This window comes from Macaca thibetana, chromosome 19 (assembly GCF_024542745.1).
Source record: "Macaca thibetana thibetana isolate TM-01 chromosome 19, ASM2454274v1, whole genome shotgun sequence".
Classification (NCBI taxonomy): Eukaryota; Metazoa; Chordata; class Mammalia; order Primates; family Cercopithecidae; genus Macaca; species Macaca thibetana.
The window spans coordinates 12267999-12288811 of NC_065596.1; the positions used below are offsets into that span (position 1 = coordinate 12267999).

General features: G+C 45.6%; 4 protein-coding genes across 5 annotated transcripts in view; all 4 read left to right on the forward strand.

The window, feature by feature from the left end:
• The window catches only part of LOC126942481 (zinc finger protein 44), a 414080-nt gene that overhangs the window by 272247 nt on the left and 121020 nt on the right, over positions 1 to 20813 (forward strand). The window lies entirely within an intron of this gene.
• ZNF20 (zinc finger protein 20) overlaps positions 1 to 20813 on the forward strand; it is a 201259-nt gene that overhangs the window by 169558 nt on the left and 10888 nt on the right. The window lies entirely within an intron of this gene.
• Positions 1 to 20813, forward strand: part of ZNF823 (zinc finger protein 823) — a 445525-nt gene that overhangs the window by 85727 nt on the left and 338985 nt on the right. The gene's annotated exons all lie outside the window — the stretch shown is intronic.
• On the forward strand, positions 1486 to 19941 carry ZNF625 (zinc finger protein 625). 2 transcript variants are annotated; one of them, XM_050770605.1, is made up of 5 exons: positions 1486 to 1599; positions 13652 to 13778; positions 13983 to 14043; positions 15495 to 16464; positions 19309 to 19941. In XM_050770605.1, exons 1-4 carry the CDS (start codon positions 1597 to 1599, stop codon positions 16423 to 16425), a joined length of 1122 nt encoding a protein of 373 aa, XP_050626562.1. In that variant the 5' UTR covers positions 1486 to 1596; the 3' UTR covers positions 16426 to 16464; positions 19309 to 19941. The 2 variants fall into 2 exon arrangements, with proteins under 2 accessions (XP_050626562.1, XP_050626564.1); XM_050770607.1 differs by lacking the exons at positions 1486 to 1599; positions 19309 to 19941 and adding an exon at positions 1952 to 2510 and having other exon boundaries at positions 15495 to 16978.

Consider the following 20813-nt stretch of genomic DNA (forward strand, 5'->3'; position numbering starts at 1 on the left):
CTCACCACCAGAGAGCTTCACTGAGTTTTTCTGGAAAATGTCTCAAAGCAGTTAACCGGAAGAGTTTTGTTTCTGTTTTTTCCTTTTTTTTTTTTTTTTGTTTTGAGACAGGGTCTTCTCTGTCTCATCTGTCTTGGAGGCTAGAGCTCAGTAGCACCAGCTGGGCTCACTGCAGCCTCGACCTTCTGGGCTCAAGCCATCCTACCACCTCAGCCTCCAGAATAGCTAGGACTACAGATGCAGGCCACTCTCCCCGGCTAACTTAAATTTTGTGTAGAGACAATCTCCCTATATTGCCTAGGCTGGTCTGGAACACCTGGCCTTAAGTGATCCTCCCACCTTGCTGGCCCAAAGCACTGGGATTACAGGTATGAGCCACTGCACCTGGCTCCCCTTGGAAGACTTTTATATGGGGACATACAATTGATAGAAGTAAAGATCTTTTTTTTTTCTTTTTTTTTTTTTTTTTTTGAGACAGAGTCTCTCTCTGTCACCAGGCTGGAGCGCAGTGGCACAATCTCGGCTCACAGCAACCTCGGCCTCCTGGGTTCAAGTGATTATCCTGCCTCAGCCTCTTGAGTAGCTGGAACTACGGGTGCGCGCCACTATGCCCAACTAATTTTTGTATTCTTAGTAGAGAGGGGGTTTCACCATGTTGGCCAGGATGGTCTCGATCTCTTGACCTCATGATCCTCCCATCTCGGCCTCCCAAAATGTTGGGATTACAGGCGTGAGCCACCGCGCCCAGCCACAAAGATATAATAAAAACGGGGATCTTCCTGTGTTGACCAGGTTGGTCTTGAACTCTTTGCTTTAAGTGATCCTCCAGTCATGGCCTCCCAAAGTGCTAGGATTATAGGCGTGAAACAACGCACCCTGCCTGTGTTCAGGTCACAGTCTCTTCTAGATTGGATAAAGGGAAATAAATAAAGGGGGAGAGGGTATGGTTTCATCAATAGAGATTCTCTGCAGATGCAAATTTCTCCCCTCCAAAGGCAGCTTTGCCAGGCCACTTTTGTTTGCGGCTGAGCCACAGTCATTTTACAATCTGTCAAATAAATATATTTTGGCGTAAAATATTTTAATTTCCTTCACCTCCACTGGACTCTGAGTCTGGAATTTCCTGTGCAGGACAAAGGAGCAGGGACAGCCCATTGAGTGAGGAAGACAACGGTGCCCCCTCTAGCAATTCGTAGCAAATTTGGCTGAAATGCAAATACCCAAAGGGCAAAACGCAGGATGGAAGCTCGCTTAGATAATCTGTGGTTGGAACAGGTCAGATCGGTTCTGCAGGGCCCTGTTACCCAGGGCTTCCGCTGTCACTCAGGACCGATGGGACGGGGACTGGAGCCTCATCCAATCAGGGGCGCTGGGGCGGGGTCCTGCCAACTGTCCATCCGGGGAAGGGGAGGCCGCATTCCCGCTCTCCAGACTCCCAGGCGTTTTGCGCCAAAGGGAGGTCGGGATCTTGGTTTTCCGGCCCTGAGAGGGATCAGGTGTCTCCGCCATAGCTTCTGTTGCTCCGTCGCCTGCGCTGTGACTGGACTGTTAAGAGACATCCGTGGAGAAGAGGCCAGGACACCTGGAAGCTGGGAAATGGTGAGTGTACGGGGCCGGGGGTCCCGAGACGGGGGAGGGGCTGGGTGGAACCGGCCCCAACCGGCTCTGGCAGGACGCGGGCCTCCCCGCAGCGACTTCGGGTCTGCAGAGCAGAGTCTCCCTGGCGCAGCTCGGCCCTCGGTCCCCTCGGCCGCAGGGTGGGATTGGGCCGGCAGCCGGGACCCCGGGCGTCCTGTCCCGCCCCTGCGCTGCGACTGCCACCCTGGCCCCGGAGCCCTCTCTGGGCAGCTCCGCGCCCGTAGCCCCGCGTCTCCCCAGATTGTGCGGAGACCACGGGAGGGGCATGGGGGCAATCCTGCCTCGGGTGTGGGGTTCGTGTGGGAGAAGCGGTCGGCTGTGGGGTCCCTAGTCCCGCCTTTTTCCCTGAAAAACTAAATTGAAGGCCAGGTGCAGTGGCTCACGCCTGGGAGGTTGAGGCCGTGGGGGAGATTGCTTCAGCCCAGAAATTCGAGACCTGCCTGGGCAACATACCAAGACCCTAGTTTCTATTAAAAATAAATTTTAAAAAAATTAGCTGGGCGTGGTGCCGCCCACCTGTAGTCCCAGTTACTGGGGAGCTGAGGTGAGAGGATCGCTTGAGGGAGGAGGTTGAGACTGCATTGAGCCGAGATCGCGCCACAGCACTCCAGCCTGGGCAACAGAGCGAGACCCTGTCTCAAACAAAACAAAACAAAAATAACGACAACAGCAACAAACTAAACTGAGGCCTCTTAAAAATTAAAGAGTTTTGTTTCTCAGAATAGGAGTTTGGAAAAAATGAATGAGAAACACCCAGTCATGGCTTGTGGTTTGATAACGAAAAGAGCAAAACTCTGCAAAATAACTTGAACTATGTTCTACGCCGAATATGAGAGACCACCACCAAGGGAAACAACCCCATGTAGCCTCGAGTAAGTGGTCCCCAGGATGTTCGATGGCAGTTTGGTTTTATTCATTTCAGCGAGACAGGAATTGCAGGGAAAAACATGAATCAAGGCATGGAAGGCGGAAAGGGCAGGACAGGTAGAAGCGGGGCTTAGAAGGCACAGGTGGTTGATGGATTCTGTAGATGGCAGTTGGTTGAGTGTGAAGTTGTGTCTAAAATTTGAAAGGGGTAGGAAGGAATGTTTAAGTGAAGGGAGTCTGTTACCTGCCATGTGATTCCATCCCTGCCAAAAAACAGATCTGTTTCATTAGATTTTATGAATTCTAAGGCATAACTTGACCCTTGCCTTGCATGGCTTTATGGCTTTAGGTCTTGCAGTTTAGTATTTATCAGCACGAAGTGTCTCTTTGCAGGTTCTTTTTGTTTTTTTTTTTTTTTTTTTTTTTTTTTTTTGAGACGGAGTCTCACGCTGTCGCCCAGCCTGGAGTGCAGTGGCGCAGTCTCGGCTCACTGCAACCTCTGTCTCCTGGGTTCAAGCAATTCTCCTGCCTCAGCCTCCCAAGTACCTGCGATTACAGGTGCACGCCACCATGCCCGACTAATTTCTGTGTTTTTAGTAGAGACAGGGTTTCACCATGTTGGCCAAGCTGGTCTCGAACTCCTGACCTCAAATAATCTGCCTGCCTCCGCCTCCCGAAGTGCTAGGATTACAGGACTGAGCCACTGTGCCCGGCCTCTTTGCAGGTCTTATGTCTATTTTAACATGAATGTGGGTCAGTTGCTGCATCTAAACTCCAGAAGGGAGTGTGTAGTGTCTGATCTCCCTTACTGACATAACTGGGAACTTTCAGGTTTTGGGGGGCCTCCCCTTGGTAAAGAGCCAGTCAGTTGACTTGATTGGGGTGGGATGGGGAGCTTAGGTTTTTATTTTTAGTTTACAGGTTGAAGGATAGGCTTTTATATGGTGCATTAGAATAAAAATCAAAAAAATACTTTATTGGTTACAGTGATGTAGTCACCTTATTTGGATTTTTCTCCCTTAAATAATTGAAATGATCAGATTCCTATTATAAGGAGATTATTCAAGCGAAAATCTGAGAATTGCCATTCAAGAAAATACAGACTCTAGGGAAATGAGCTTAGAACCCTAGAGCTAAAAGTTAAACTCTTGCCGGGCGCAGTGGCTCGCACCTGTAATCCCAGCACTTTGGGAGGCCGAGGCGGGCGGATCATGAGGTCAGGAGATCCACACCATCCCGGCTAACACGGTGAAACCCCGTCTCTACTAAAAATACAAAAAATTAGCCGGGCGTGGTGGTGGGCACCTGTAGTACCAGCTATTCAGGAGGCTGGGCAGGAGAATGACGTGAATCCGGGAGGTGGAGCTTGTAGTGAGCCAAGATAGCGCCACTGCACTCCAGCCTGGGCGACAGAGAGAGACTCTGTCTCAAAAAAAGAATAATAAATAAATAAATAAATAAATAAATAAATAAAATGAAATAAAAGTTAAACTCTTGACCTAGTGTCGTGTCCCAAACCTGTAATCTCAGCTTTGTGAGACTGAGGCAGGATGATTGCTTGAGACCAGGAGTTGGAGACCAGCCTTGGTAATACAACAAGACCCATCTCTAGAAAAGAAAAATAGAAAAATTAGATGGGCATGGTTGCACCCACCTGTAGTTCCTGCTACAAGGGAGGCTGAGGCAGGAGGATCACTGGACAGCAGGAGTTTGATGCTGCAGTGAGCCATTATCGAATCTGACATTCCAGCTTAAGACATTGTAATGGCCATGAAGTCTTTGTGTGAGAAAGGTAAGAGGAAAGTTAATCTATAATGAAGATCAAGAGAAAAGAGGCCCTTCCTGGCTCTGTTTGGGCATTTTCAATATTTTACAAAAGAATATAGGTAAGAAAGAAGGCCAATCTATACTCAGGGACAGGAAGGATCCAGCTGGCTATGCTACTACTGCCAGGCAGATGATTCAACCCAGAATCACATTGCTTTAAACCTCAAGATAGGTTTTACATTTTCACCAGCATTTGGTGATGTCAGGGTTTGGATTTTAGCCACTCCACCCAACAACAATTCAGTGGTGCCTCATTGTTTTCATTTGCTCTTCTCTAATGGCATGCTATTTTTTGACTGGTTGGTTGTTTTCTTACCGAGTTTTGCAAGTTCTTTCTATCTTTGAGTAGCAGTCCTTCATCACATAGGTGTCTTGCAAATATTTTGCTCCAGTCTGCAGCCTGTATTTTCATTATGTTAAGTGGGTTTTCCAAACAGAAAGCTTTTTTATTGTTATTTTTATTTATTATTGCTATTTTTTTTTTTTTTTTTTTTTTTTTTTTTTTTTTTTTTTTTTGAGACGGAGTCTTTGCTCTGTCACCAGGCTGGGGTGCAGTGGCGCGAACTCGGCTCACTACAAACTCCGCCTCCTGGGTTTACGCCATTCTCCAACCTCAGCCTCCCGAGTAGCTGGGACTACAGGCGCCCGCCACCTCGCCCGGCTAGTTTTTTTTGTACTTTTAGTAGAGACGGGGTTTCACCGTGTTAGCCAGGATGGTCTCGATCTCCTGACCTTGTGATCCGCCCGTCTCGGCCTCCCAAAGTGCTGGGATTACAGGCATGAGCCACCGCGCCCGGCCCTATTATTGCTATTTTTTGAGACAGGATCTCACTTTGTCACCCAGGCTGGAGTGCAGTGGTACAGTCTTGGCTCATTGCCACCTCAACCTCCCAGGCTCCAGCAATCCTCCTGCCTCTGCCCCACAAGTAGCTGGGACTACAGGGGTGCACCATTGTGCATGGGTAATTTTTTTTTTTTTTTTTTCGTTGAGAGGGTATTGTGCCACGTTGCCCAGGCTGGTGTCCAACTCCTGAGCTCAAGTGATCTGCCTGCCTCAGTCTCCCAAAGTGGTGGATTACAGCTGTGAGCCACTGCACCTGACCCAAAACAGAAAGATTTAATTTGAATGAAGACCAATGTATTAATTTTCTCATTCACAGATCATGCTTTTGTGTTGTATGTGAACACTTATTACCAAATCCAAGGTTGTTTCTTTTTTTTGTTTGTTTTTTGTTTTGTTTTGTTTTGAGACAGAGGCTCACTCTATTGCCCAGGCTGGAGTACAGTGGCATGATCTCAGCTCACTGCAGCCTCAGCGATTCTCCTGCCTCAGCCTCCCAAGTAGCTGGGATTACAGGCACCTGCCGCCGCGCGGCTTATTTTTGTATTTTTAGTATAGACAGGGTTTCACCATCTTGGCCAGGCTGGTCTTGAACTCCTGACCTTGTGATCCTTCCGCCTCAGCCTCCCAAAGTGCTGGGATTATAGGCGTGAGCCACCACACCCGGCCTAATCCAAGGTTGTTTTGATTTTCACATGTATTATGTTCTAGAAGTTGTGGATTTTGCGTTTTCCATTTGAGTAAATGATGCATTTTGGGTCAGTTTTATGATAGTCGTACATTCTGTATCTCATTCATTTCATTGCATATCGTAGTCCAGGTGTTTCAGTACCATTTGTTGAAAAGACTGTAGTATATCTATTGAGTTGCCTTGGCTCATTTATGAAAGATTTGTTTATTTTGTTGAGTTTATTTATAAGTTCTCCATTGTGTTCTGTGATGTATTTATGCAGTCTTTCGAAATACCACACTGTCCTGATGACTGTAGGTTTATATGAAGTCTTTTTGTCAGGTGTTGTTTATAAGTATTGTGTTGACCATTTTGGGTCTTGATATGTTTTGGATATTTGACCCCTCCAAACCTCATGTTGAAATCTGATCCCAGTGCTGGAAGTGAGGCCTGGTGGGAGGTATTTGGGCAATGAGAGTGGAACCCTCATGAATGACTTGGTGCCCATCCCACAATAACGAGGGGGTTCTTGCTCTGCTAGTTTACAGGAGAGCCGACTGTTTAAAAAATGGTGACTGGGCATGGTGGCTCATGCCTGTAATCCTAGCACTTTGGGAGGCCAAAGCAGGCGTATCGCCTGAGGTCAGCAGTTTGAGACCAGCCTGGCCAACATGGCGAAACTCTTTCTCTTCTAAAAATACAAAAATTAGCCTGGCATGGTGGCGGGCACCTATAATCCCGGCTACTCGGGAGGCTTAGGCAGGAGAATTGCTTGAACCTGGGAGGCGGAGGTTGCAGTGAGCTGAGATCATGCCACTGCACTCCAGCCTGGGCGACAGAGCCAGACTCCATCTCAAAAAAAAAAAAAATACCATGGCATCTGCTCCACCCTTTGTTCCCTCTTTTACATGTGATACCCTAACTCCTCTTGCATTCCATGAGTAAAAGCTTCCTGAGGCCCTCACCTAAAGGCAGGCAAACACTAATGTCATGCTTCTTGGACAGCCTGTAGAGCCATGAGCCAAATAAATTTTTCTTTACGTATTATCCAGCCACAGGTATTTCTTTATAGAAATATAAAACTAACATAAGTCTTTTGCCTTTTTGTATTTCTGCCTCAGTTTGTACACTGGTATGGGCAGTGACAAAGTCTATATGCCTGCCAGAATCACTGCATGTATTTTTTTTTTTGACACGGAGACTCACTTTGTCGCCCAGGCTGGAGTGCACTGGCACAATCTCAGCTCACTGCAACCTCCGCCTCCCAGGTTCAAGCGATTCTCCTGCCTCAGTCTTCCAAGTAGCTGGAATTATAGACCTAAGCCACCATGCCAGGCTAATTTTTGTATTTTTAGTAGAGACAGGGTTTTGTCATGTTGGCCAGGCTGGTCTTGAACTCCTGACCTCAGGTGATTCACCCACCTTGGCTTCCCAAAGTGCTGGGATTACAGTCATAAACTACCGCACCCAGCCGTGCATGTGTATTTACTATAAATCTGGAAGACTTTTCTTTTCTTTTTTTTTTTTGAGATGGAGTCTCACTCTTGTTGCCCAGGCTGGAGTGCAGTGGTACGATCTAGGCTCACTGTAACTTCCACCCCGCCAGGTTCAAGCGATTCTCCTGCCTCACCCTTCCGAATAGCTGGGATTACAGGTGCCTGCCACTGCACCCGGCTAATTTTTGTATTTTTAGTAGAGACGGGGTTTCACCATTTTGGCCAGACTGGTCTTGAACTCCTGACCTCGTGACCCACCTGCCTCGCCTCCCAAAGTGCTGGGATTACAGGCGTGAGCCACTGCATCCGGCCTAGGCTTTTATTTTCTGACCTGGTGGGCCTAGTAGCATCTCTTTTCCCAAGCTGAGTAGAAGGCATGAGAGCAGACATCCTTGTCTGTGTCTTATCTTTGGGAGAAAGCAGTTAGTCCTTCACCATCACGAATGAGGGTAGTTTTGCATTTTTTATATATACCTTATAGTAGGTTAAGGAAGTTACTTTGTATTATTAGTTTATTGAGTTTTGTTTGTTTGTTTGTTTAAGACTGAGTCTCGCTCTGTCACCCAGGCTGGGGTTTACAATGATGCGATCTCGGCCCACTGCAACCTCCGCCTCCTGGGTTCAAGTGATTCTCCTACCGCAGCCTCCCGAGTAGCTGGGATTACAGGCACATGCTACCACACCCGGCTAATTTTTTGTATTTTTAGTAGAGACGGGGTTTCACCATGCTGGCTAGGCTGGTCTCGAACTCTTGACCTTGTGATCCTCCCGCCTCGGCGTCCCAAAGTGTTGGGATTACAGGCGTGAGCCACTGCACCCAGCCGAGCGTTTTTATCATGAAGAGATGTTGAGGTTTATCATATGCTTTTTCTGCATCTATTAGGATGTTCTTGTGTTGTTTGCTGTTGATCCTATACTATTATGGTGTATTGCATGAATGGATTTTCAGAGGTGAGAGCAGCATTGCTTTCCTGAATTGAATGCCACTTCGTCACAGGATATGATATGTGTTACAGGATTCTCTTTTCCAATATGTTGGTGAGGTGTTTTCTGTTGAAATTTAAAGGAGATATTCATGTACAGTATTTTAATAGAATCTCACATTATCTAGTACAGGATATAGTGCGTGTGTGTATATATACACATATACATGTACATATGCTGCATTTGTATATAGTATATAGTTTAGTTATGGTAGGTAATTGGTAAATATTACATGTAACATGTATATAAGTGCCACATGTAAATGGTATTAGACTATATAGCATTATAGTGTTATAGTGTAAACTTACATACTTTTATCCTCCATAGCATAGTGAGTTTCATTTCCTTATTAGCCTGCAGACTACACCAGTCTCATCCTCGTCTGGGAACAAAGGAGAACCTCACCCTCTTGTTGCTACAGAATGTGCCACCCAAAAATATTCATGATCTTAGGTTTAGGAAGAAGATTCTATAATATGACAAGAGAAACACTAGGAACAAAGAAAAAGTATGTAATTTTGACTACATTAAAATTTAAGCTTTTCTGTTTTGAAAGACACAATGAAGAAATACAGGAGTATGGTCAAGGTTAGTGGCTCACATTTGGAATCCCAGAACTTAGAAGGCTGAGGTAAGGGGATCTCTTGAGCCCAGGAGTTTAAGACCAACCTGGGAAACATAGTGAGACCGTGTCTCTACAAAAAATTTAAAAAATAACCCAGGTGTGGTGGCATGCTCCAGTGAGCCCAGGTACTCAGAAGGCTGTGGTGGGAGGATTGCTTGACCCTGGAGGTTGAGTCTGCAGTGAGCTGTGATTGCACTACTGCACTCCAGTCTGGATGATGGAGTGAGACTCTTAGAAAATTTAAAAAAAAAAAAAAGAAGAAGAAAGAAATACAAGAGTATAGGGTCTTGCCACTCAGAAGGCAGCTGATCTTAGCAGCTGAGCAGATTCAGGCCTGGTTACTTCAGGGTTTGTAGAATGCATGAGAATACTGCTTGCTATAGGTTTTCTTAAAAAAAAAAAAAAAAAAAAAAAAAAAAGAAGAAGAAAAAAGAAATTGCAAAGAGTATTCACCAAATGGAAGAAAAACTTGAAAAGTCTACACCTGGTCCTCACATATATCCGTATCAGTTGGAACCCCAGTCTCCTTTATGACACAAGGTTAGGGCTGAATTGGCAGACAGGACTCCCAGGCACTGTGTCCCATCACTGCAGGAGGTGAGCTCCACTGTGGAACACTGTCTGGGTAATGGTGTATCCACAGTCTGCCATCTCACCCAGTTTATGGAGTGACAACAAGGAGTGGTCATGAGGAGAGAAGTCTGACCCAGAGTTTTGGATTTGTGAGTGGGAGATACTCTCAGAACACCCTCCTTCCTTCCCACAGGGAGACAGCATATTATCCCCTATGCATTCCAGACTTGTGAAGCAGGGTTTCAGGTCTAAGTCCCTGTCTCTTGTAAAAAGAGACTGTACTGAAATCAAGTTAAAAATGTCAAAGAAGGCTTTATTCAGGACAGTTGTGATGTGGGTCATGAGAACTGTGATATGGGAGAGAGATTGACCTCAGCCTTGCATGCAGCAACAACAGTATTGAACCTAGAGCTCAAGGGTAAAATGAGGGAGAGGATGGAACTTGGTGAGGTATCAAGGGTTACAGAAGAGAAAGTGGATGAGTTTTCATGAATAGGGGTAACAGAACTTCATTGGGTATCCAGTTTGGAGGGGCTGGGGTGGGGATTCTCTGAACTCCCTTAGAAGGATCTTTGCTATAACTGGGCTTTGTAGGACAAGGTCAAAGCCTTGTCAGAGAGAGAGTCCTTGAGACCCCCACAGCTACCTTTTCATGGGGATGACAACAAATCCTTAAATTTCTGATTCCTTTCCCGCATTCCAAAGCACCCACTTCCCCTCTCTAATCGACATCTTCATCAGTGTGTCCACCGTGATACATTTGAAAGAGCTGTAGTATTTTGTTTTTCATTTTTCCACAGATCCATCAATGATTGCATTGGAAACTTTTCTCTTTTGTTTATGAATACTTTTCGTGAGAGGAAAGCACTCAATAACCACCTGAAACTTTGTTGTGTAAAATACTTAGGCCAGGCAGGGTGCGGTGGCTCACGCCTGTAATCCCAGCACTTTGGGAGGCCAAGGCAGGCGGATCACCTGAGGTCGGGAGTTCAAGACCAGCCTAACCAACATGGAGAAACCCCATCTCTACTAAAAATACAAAATTAGCCAGGCGTGGTGGCGCGTGCCTGTAATCCCAGCTACTTGGAAGGCTTAGACAGGAGAATCGCTTGAAGCCGGGAGGCGGAGGTTGCAGTGAGCTGAGAGCGCGCCATTGCACTCCAGTTCGGGCAACAAGAGTGAAACTCCATCTGAGAAAAAAAAAAAAAAAGAAAGAAAATACTAATGCCGAATGATTCCTGATGTTGAACCCTTTTTCATGTGCTTACTTGTCACTTGTATGTATCTTTGAGAAATGTCATTGAAATACTTTGCCCATCTTTTAATCAATTAGGTTTTTACTTGGCACAGTATTTTATTAATTTAAATTATTATAAAGTAAAAAACAAATTTTACCAGCTTATGCAATTTTAACTGTACAGTTGATTTAGTTAGACAACTCTACATAACTTATCTAAGTGAATCATACTGTACTTTTCTTTTTGTGACTACCTTGGCTATTAGCATAGCATCCTGAATTTTCATGCTTGTTGTAACAAGGGACAGGTTGTTATTTTCAAAGGTTAAATAATATTCCATTGCGCATATATATATATATATATATATCACATTTTTGTTATGCATTCAGCCATCAGTGAATGGACAAGTGGATTGATGCAGCTCTTGGCTTTTTTTTTTTTTTTTTTTTGAGACTAAGTTTTGCTCTGTCGCTAGCCTGGAGTGCAGTGGTGCGATCTCAGCTCACTACAACCTCCGACTCACTTGTTCAAGCATTTCTCCTGCCTCAGCCTCTCGAGTAGCTGGGAATACAGGCATATGCCACCGCCACCACACCAGCTAATTTTTGTATTTTTAGAAGAGAAGGGGTTTCACTATGTTGGCCAGGATGGTCTCGATCTCCTGACCTTGTGATCCACCCGCCTTGGCCTCCCAAAGTTGGCTATTATTAACAGTGGTTTTCAAATGTGTCTTCAAGATCTGGATTTCACTTTTTTTTTTTTTAATTGAAAATAAGTAGGCCGGGCACGGTGGCTCAAGCCTATAATCCCAGCACTTTGGGAGGCCGAGACAGGTGGATCACGAGGTCAGGAGATCGAGACCATCCTGGCTAACACGGTGAAACCCTGTCTTACTAAAAATAAAAAAAAAAAAATTAGCCGGGCGTGGTGGCGGGCACCTGTAGTCCCAGCTACTCAGGAGGCTGAGGCAGGAGAATGGCGTAAACCCGGGAGGCAGAGCTTGCAGTGAGCTGAGATCCGGCCACTGTACTCCAGCCTGGGTGACAGAGCGAGACTCCGTTTCAAAAAAAAAAAAAAGAAAGAAAATAAGTAGACACAAAAGTGGGTTGCTGAAAGATATGTTAATTTTGGCCGGGTGCATTGGCTCACCCCTGTAATCCCAACACTTTGGGAGGCCGAGACGGGTGGATCACGAGGTCAGGAGTTCAAAACTAGCCTGGCCAAGATGGTGAAGCCCTGTCTCTACTAAAAACAATACAAAAATTAACCAGGCGTGGTGGCGGACACCTGTAATCCCAGCCACCCAGGAGGCTGAGGCAGAGAATTGCTTGAACCTAGGAGGCTGAGGTTGCAGTGAGCCGAGATTGCGCCACTGCACTCCAGTCTGGGTGACAGAGTGAGACTCTATCTCAAAAAAAAAAAATAGATATGGTAATTATATTATTTTTTCAGGTACCATCATACTATTTCATAGGGGCTGAGCCATTTATCATCCTTTGGACAGAGCACATGGGGTTCATTTTCTCTCTTGATGGTGTTCTCTCACACCATTTCTTTTTATTTATTTATTTATTTTGTTTTTGAGACAGAGTCTAGTTCTGTCACCCAGGCTGGAATGCAGTGGCACCATCTCGGCTCACTGTAACCTCCACCTCCCAAGTTCAAGTGATTCTCCTGCCTCAGCCTCCTGAGTAGCTGGATTACAGGCGTCCACCACCATGCCCAGCTAATTTTTGTATTTTTAGTAGAGACAGGGTTTCATTGGCCAGGTGCGGTGGCTCAAGCCTGTAATCCCAGCACTTTGGGAGGCCGAGACCGGCGGATCACGAGGTCAGGAGATCGAGACCATCCTGGCTAACCCAGTGAAACCCCGTCTCTACTAAAAAACAGAAAAAACTAGCCGGGCGAGGCGGCGGGCGCCTGTAGTCCCAGCTACTCGGGAGGCTGAGGCAGGAGAATGGCATGAACCCGGGAGGCGGAGCTTGCAGTGAGCTGAGATCCGGCCACTGCACTCCAGCCTGGGCGACAGACCGAGAATCCGTCTCAAAAAAAAAAAAAAAAAAAAAAAAAAGAGACAGGGTTTCACTATGTTGGCCAGGGTAATCTCAAACTCCTGACCTTGTGATCTGCCTGCCTTAGCCTCTCAAAGTGCTGGGATTACAGGCGTGAGCCACTGCGCCCGGACACTCTCACACCATTTCACACAAAAGTTTTTACATTTGATAAATATTTGCCTTTTTGTTGACACTAGACACCCTGGAGTTTTTGCCTCTCAGTCTTGTTCCCGTTCAACCTTCAGCAATTCATCAATTGTAATTCAGGCTTTTCTACCCAAGCACAGTTTCCAAGAAAGGTTTCTGCTCTTGATTTTTGTTTTAGTTAGTTACGACTCCCATCAGTCAGATTGGTAGGGACTCTGCCAGGCAGGGTGGCTCATATCTATAATCCCAGCACTTTGGGAGGCCGAGGCTGGCGGATCACTTGTGGTCAGGAGTTCAAGACCAGTCTGTCCAACATGGTGAAACCCCGTCTCTACTAAAAATACAAAAATTAGCTGGGCATGGTGGCAGGCACCTGTAATCGCAGCTGCTTGGGAGACTGAAGCGTGAGAATCACTGGAACCCGCGAGGCGGAGGTTGCAATGAGCCAGATCATGCCGCTGCACTCCAGCCTGGATGACAGAGTGAGACTCTGTCCAAAAAATAATAATAATTTAAAAAAAAATTTCTTTATGGAAGAGAGTGAGTGTTGATAGAGTAAAAAGTCTGATGACTAAATCATGGAATAAATGTTTAGAGTCCATAGCACCATGGGAACTCTGTAGGAATAGAGTATAGGAACCCAGTGCTGTCAGTCTCACCCATGTTTCTTTACACATGTGAAATGTTTCAGGATTCAGTGGCCTTTGAGGATGTAGATGTGAACTTCACCCAGGATGAGTGGGCTTTGCTGGATCCTTCCCAGAAGAATCTCTACAGAGATGTGATGCAGGAAACCTTCAGGAACCTGGCTTCTGTAGGTAAGGATAACAATATTACTTTCCTCAGTGAATTAGAGAACAAGTGTTTCTAGCTTGTGAGTAGTGTTGAGTGATTTGGAGTGTGGACAGGGAATAGGAATATGAATAAATGTGACAAGGCTGCAGTGTACCATGAACTTAGAATCTAGTACTTTTTTCATAATTTTACTAATTCAGGACTATTTTTCTGGTTCTGTATTTTAGGAAAAAAATGGAAAGATCAGAAAATTGAAGATGAGTACAAAAATTCCAGGAGAAACCTAAGGTAATTCGCGCTCACAAGAAAAAGCAGTGTCTCTCTAGACAATCATAGAATGGAAGAAAATGTTAAAAAGAAGCAAACAAGAAATAAGCCAAGGCCGGGTACGGTGGCTCACGCCTGTAATCCCAGCACTTTGGGAGGCTGAGACAGGTGGATCACGAGGTCAGGAGATCAAGACCATCCTGGCTAACACGGTGAAACCCCGTCTCTACTAAAAATACAAAAAAATTAGCCGGGTGTGGTGGCGGGCGCCTGTAGTCCCAGCTACTCGGAAGGCTGAGGCCGGAGAATGGCATGAACCTGGAAGGCGGAGCTTGCAGTGAGCCGAGATCGCGCCACGCACTCCAGCCTGGGCGACAGAGTGAAATTCCGTCTCAAAAAAAAAAAAGAAAGAAGCCAAGTTCCACTGTATTTATTCTTATAAAATTTTCTCTAGGACCGGGCATAGTGGCTCATGCCTGTAATCCCAGCACTTTGGGAGGCCGAGGCGGAGGGATCACGAGGTCAGGAGATTGAGACCATCCTGGCTAATGTGGTGAAACCCTGTCTCTACTAAAAATACAAAAAAATTAGCCGGGCGTGGTGGCAGGCGCCTGTAGTCCCAGTTACTTGGAGGCTGAGGCAGGAGAATGGCGTGAACCCGGGAGGCGGAGCTTACAGTGACCCGAGATTGCACCACTGCACTCCATCCGGGGCGACTGAGCGAGACTCCATCTCAAAAAAAAAAAAATTCTCTAAAAACATATTTAAGTGTGACACAGGCTGAACATCATGGCTCAAGCCAGCCCTTTGGGAGGTTCAGGTCAGAGATTGCTTGAGCTGAAGAGTTTGAGGCTACACTCGGCCATGATAGCACCATTACACTCTAGCCTGGGTTAAAGGGCAAGACCCTGACTCAGAAGCAATAAAATTGACAAAGACGGTTAGTACTTGTAAAAGAGTTTACCTGAAAATAGTGTTGGCAGGGCCCGGGTGCATGCCTGTAATCCTAACACTTTAAGAGGCTGAGGTGGGCGGATTGCTTGAGTCTAGGAGTTTGAGACCAGTCAGGGAAATGTGACAAAACCCCATCTCTAGCAAATATTCAAAAACTAGCCGGGCATGATGGTGTATACTTGCAGCCTCAGCTAATCAGGAGGCTGAAGTGGCAGGATGGCTTCAGATAGGGAGATGGAGGTTGCAGTGAGCTGAGATCTCACAACCGTACTCCAGCCTGGATAACAGAGTGAGACCCTGTTTTAAAAAGTGTTAAGAAGCCCTATGTCAATATTATCTTTCTCGATAACAGGTATAGCTGGGCCATCTTGTAGAGCATGTGGTCTGTTCATGTTCAGACAGGGCAGAAAACCTACACATTGCTGGACAGTGTTAGAAATGCAAGTGCAATGACTTGTTAATGAATATCAAATCAGTGATAAAGAAACCCATTATGATATACTTCTCATTGTTCACAGAGGTCTTATGGGAGAGAGACTCTTAGAAAGTAAAAAAGATCATCAGCATGGAGAAGTTTTGACCCAGGTTCCAGATGACATACTGAAGAAGAAAACTCCTCCTCGAGTAAAATCACGTGGAGAAGTCAGCATGGGTCATGCATCCCTTAATAGGCACCACAGAGCTGACACTGGACACAAGACATATGAGTATCAGGAATATGGACAGAAGCCATATAAATGTACATACTGTAAGAAAGCCTTCAGTGATCTCCCCTACTTTCGAACACATGAATGGGCTCACACTGGAGGGAAACCTTATGATTGTGAGGAATGTGGAAAAAGCTTTATTTCCCGTTCAAGCATTCGAAGACACAGGATAATGCACAGTGGAGATGGACCCTATAAATGTAACTTTTGTGGAAAAGCCTTGATGTGTCTCAGTTTGTATCTTATCCATAAACGAACTCACACTGGAGAGAAACCATATGAATGTAAACAGTGTGGGAAAGCCTTTAGTCATTCTGGTAGCCTTCGAATACATGAAAGAACTCACACTGGGGAGAAGCCTTATGAATGCAATGAATGTGGTAAAGCATTCCACAGTTCCACATGCCTCCATGCACATAAAATAACTCACACTGGGGAGAAGCCATATGAATGTAAACAGTGTGGGAAAGCGTTTGTTTCTTTCAATTCCGTTCGATATCATGAAAGGACTCACACTGGAGAGAAGCCCTATGAATGTAAGCAATGTGGAAAAGCCTTCAGATCTGCCTCACACCTTCGAACACATGGAAGGACTCACACTGGAGAGAAACCCTATGCATGTAAACAATGTGGGAAAGCCTTTGGATGTGCCTCGAGCCTTAAAATCCATGAAAGGACTCACACTGGAGAAAAACCCTGCAGTTCCAACACTTTGAAAGGCCAAGGCGAGAAGATCGCTTAATTCACATAGGATTCCTTGAAGCTACTGAATCCAATCATGGTAAAAATGTGTTTCCCTCAAATCATGGGAACTATCGCAAAATTATTCTGAAGCTTCTGCAGTCACTGTCATCTGACAGCATTCAGAAATAAATGCCAGTAGCCCGGGAGCAAAAAGTTTTTGGGGTTGTTTAGCTGAGGCCTCACTCAGAGACCTAGGACACAGAGTTGGAAATAACTCTTAAGAGAGACACACCTCCAGTAAGACCTTAAGACAGTTCTGTCATAAAAAAAATATAAGAGGCCGGGCGCGGTGGCTCAAGCCTGTAATCCCAGCACTTTGGGAGGCCGAGACGGGTGGATCACGAGGTCAGGAGATCGAGACCATCCTGGCTAACCTGGTGAAACTCCGTCTCTACTAAAAAGTACAAAAAACCAGCCGGGCGAGGTGGCGGGCGCCTGTAGTCCCAGCTACTCGGGAGGCTGAGGCAGGAGAATGGCGTAAACCCGGGAGGCGGAGCTTGTAGTGAGCTGAGATCTGGCCACTGCACTCCAGCCTGGGTGACAGAGCGAGACTCCGTCTCAAAAAAAAATATATATATATATAAGGTTTGGCTGGCACAGTGGCTCAAGCCTATAATCCCAGCACTTTGGGAGGCTGAGGCGGGCAGACCACGAGGTCAGGAATTTGAGACCAGCCTGGCCAATGTGGTGAAACCCCATCTCTACTAAAAAATACAAAAATTAGCCAGGTGTGGTGGCACGCGCCTGTAGTCCCAGCTACTCAGGAGGCTGAGGCAGGAAAATCGCTTGAACACAGGAGGCAGAGATTGCAGTGAGCTGATTGTGCCACTGCACTCCAGCCTGGGTGACAGTGAGATTCCGTCTCAAAATAATAATAATAAGGTTAGCCCAGCAAAGTGGCAGGTGTATATATACAGAAAGGTCAGAAAAATCTGTTCCTTCCTGTTGAAAGCGCAATACTTAAGTGGTAAGGCCTCATTTTAAGAAACTCACTGAAGGGATAACAGAAGTGCCATTGTCAGACTCACTAAGTGGCCTCAGAAAGACCTTTATCAAAACAAAAGGCTAAAGTTCCTATTCAAAAATATCCTATAATAAATGGCTGGCTGTTGGGTACACTATGTATTTTATGCCATTCCTTCTCATGAGTTTTCTTTCTTTCTTTCTTTCTTTTTTTTTTTGAGATGGAGTCTGGTTCTATCACCCAGACTGGAGTGCAGTGGCACATTCTCAGACCACTGCAACCTCTGCCTCCCGAGTAGCTGACTTTACAGGCATGAGCCACCATGCCCAGCCTCTAACCTCTCTTTTTTTTTTTTTTTTTTTTTTTTTTGAGACAGAGTCTTACTCTGTTGCCCAGGCTGGAGTGTGGTGGTGCGATCTTGGCTCAGTGCAACTTCCACCTCCTGGCTTCCCAGGTAGTTGGGATTACGGGCACCCACCACCATGCCAGGCTAATTTTTTATATTTTTAGTAGAGACAGGATTTCACCATGTTGGTCTGGTTGGTCTTAAACTCCTGACCTCAAGTGATCCGCATCAGGGTCTCCCAAAGTGCTGGGATTACAGGTGTGAGCCACTGCATCCGGCCTTTTAATCTTTTTCCCGACTTTTAATCTTTTTTTTTTTTTTTTGAGACAGAGTCTCACTCCAGGCTGGAGTGCAGTGGTGTGCTCTCGGCTCACTGCAGCCCCCACCTCCCAGTTTCAAGTGATTCTGCTGTCTCAGCCTCCTGAGTAGCTGGGACTACAGGCGTGTGTGCCACCACACCCGGCTAATTTTTGTATTTTTAGTAGAGACAGGGTTTCACCATGTTGACCAGGCTGGTTTTGAACTTCTGACCTCAGGTGATCCACCTGCCTTGGCCTCCTAAAGTGCTGGGATTATAGGCATGAGCCACTGCGCCTGGCCATTTTTGTATTTTTTAGTAGAGATGGGTTTCTCCATGTTGGCCAAGCTGGTCTTGAACTCCTGACCTCAAGTGATCCATCTGCCTCAGCCTCCCAAAGTGCTGGGATTATAGGTGTGAGCTACTGCGCCAGGCCTAATCTCTCTCTCTCTCTTTCTTTTTCTTTTTTTTTTTTTTCTTTTCTTTTTTTGAGACCGAGTCTTGCTCTGTGGCCAGGCTGGAGTGCAGTGGCCCAATCTCAGCTCACTACAACCTCCACCTCCCAGGTTCAAGCGATTCTCCTGCCTCAGCCTCCTGAGTAGCTGGGACTACAGGCATTTGCCACCATGCCCAGCTAATTTTTGTATTTTTAGTAGAGATGGGGTTTCACCATGTTGGCCAGGATGGTCTTGAACTCTTGACCTCATGATATGCCTGCCTCAGGCTCCCAAAGTGCTGGGATTATAGGCATGAGCCACCATGCCTGGCCCTAATCTCTTTTCAAAGTACTTTTTTCTTTAATGAATGTCGTAAATCAAAACCTTTTTTTCTAATGACAAACATTTTCTCTTTTTTATTGTATTTAATTTTTTTTAGAGACTTGGTCTTGTTTTGTGCACCCAGCTGGAGTGCAGTGGTATTCACAGGTGTGATCTTAGTGCACTAGAGCTTCATATTCCTGGGCTCAACAATCCTTCTACCTCAGCCTGCCAAGTAGCTATCACTACAGGTGCCAGCTGCTGTACCTGGCTTCCACTTTTTTTTTTTTTTCCTTTAATCAGCTCCTTTTAAAGACCAAAGAAAACCTGTCCTCTTGTGTGGCCTAAGTTAATCTGTGAACATTATTCACTATGACCCAGAAAATCCCACAAACTCGTGCATGTTAGAAGGATGAAACCCTCATGTTCACTGTAAGAACTGTGAAGGTGCTCAGGCCATCACAGGTATGCTTATATGAAAAGCCACCAAGTATCTGAAATATTTTCTTTTACAGAAATTATGTATACCATTTCAGTCTTAGAAAATGGAGTTGGTAGCTGTACCCAAGACAAACACTGGGGTTGAACTCACCAGTTGTCCAAAAAAGGTACTGAAATTTGCTTACAAGTACAGAGTTATGCCGAACTTAAGGGTATAGATGTAGATTCCCTGGTTGTTGAGTACATCCAGGGAACAAGGCACCCATAATGTACCACCTGACTTAACAGAACTCATGGGCAGATGAACCCATCCACAAATTCTCCTGCCACATCCAGATGATGCTTAGTGAAAAGAAACACATTGTTCCAAAAGCAGAAGAGGAGGCCGCACGGAAGAAAAAGATACCCCAGAAGAAACATAAACTTAAGAGACAAATTCAGCCAAAAGAAAATGCGAATAAAAGTTCAAAACAAAAAAACCAACTCTAAAATTCATAAAACACAAAATATCATACTCTCTTAAATATGCCTCTATGATATCTCTCTGATAAAAGTTGGCTGTACTAGAGAAAATGAAAATAGGTGTTGGTGACCGGCAGATTCTGGGTCTATGATGAATCAGAGAAGGATGGTTTTCACTGTTTTACATTTTTTTAATGCCTGATGTTGACTTGGTAGAAAGATGATAATAAAGAGATTCTTCTGTCTATGTGTTTTAGATTACTCATGTTGACTGAAGAAAAAAAATTAAATTTGTTAAAGAAAGTGAGTTTGATTTAGGATTGACTGAGGACAATAGCCTGGAAGCAGTTCTGACAGACGGCTGCTATGCAGTATTTTAGTTTACAGTTTATAAGAGACAAGTGGGCCCTGTGCTGTATCTTGTTTTTTCTTCAAAGCATATTTCTGGAGAGTGCAGAGTCCCAGAGTCAGGAATGTTACAAAGTCAGGCTGGAAACCAGAAATAAGTAACATGACTAAACATTTGTATGTTTTTTTGTTTTGTTCTGAGACGGAGTCTCACTCCATTGCCCAGGCTGGAGTGCAGTGGTGCAATCTCGGCTCTACTGGAACCTCAGCCTCTTTGATACAAACGATTCTAATGCCTCAGCCTCCCAAGTGGCTGGGATTACAGGTATGCACTACCACACCCGGCTAATTTTTGTATTTTTAGTAGAAATGGTATTTCACCATGTTGGCCACGCTGGTCTCCAGCTCCTGATGTCAGGTGATCCACCCACCTTGGCCTCCCAAAGTGCTGGGATTACAGGCTTGAGCCACAGCGCCCAGCCACTACTGCCTCACTGTCATGCAGTTAAATAATCTTAGACGCTTCCTCCTCGACTTTATACATACACACCGGAGGAGGGCTCTGCTCCTGTGTTATTCTCGCAGTGGGGTTGAGGATGTTTGTCTCATGGAAACTGGTGATGTGAGAAGCAGGTGAATAGCCTGCAGGGGGCAGCAGAGACCAACGCCAGGGACTGGACGCTGAGGCCAGTATGGATCCTGCCAAGGAGGGATGTGGAGCTCTCCTGGATGCTTCCTGGGCAGCCGCCCTCCTGCAGGTGGCTTGCAG

What these genes read in the sequence shown, in the direction of transcription:
- ZNF625 (XM_050770605.1), top strand. An exon ending in CAGGAACCTGGCTTCTGTAG is followed by an intron (nt 13,779 to 13,982) that starts GTAAGGATAACA and finishes TCTGTATTTTAG; the next exon opens with GAAAAAAATGGAAAGATCAG. An exon ending in AATTCCAGGAGAAACCTAAG is followed by an intron (nt 14,044 to 15,494) that starts GTAATTCGCGCT and finishes CATTGTTCACAG; the next exon opens with AGGTCTTATGGGAGAGAGAC.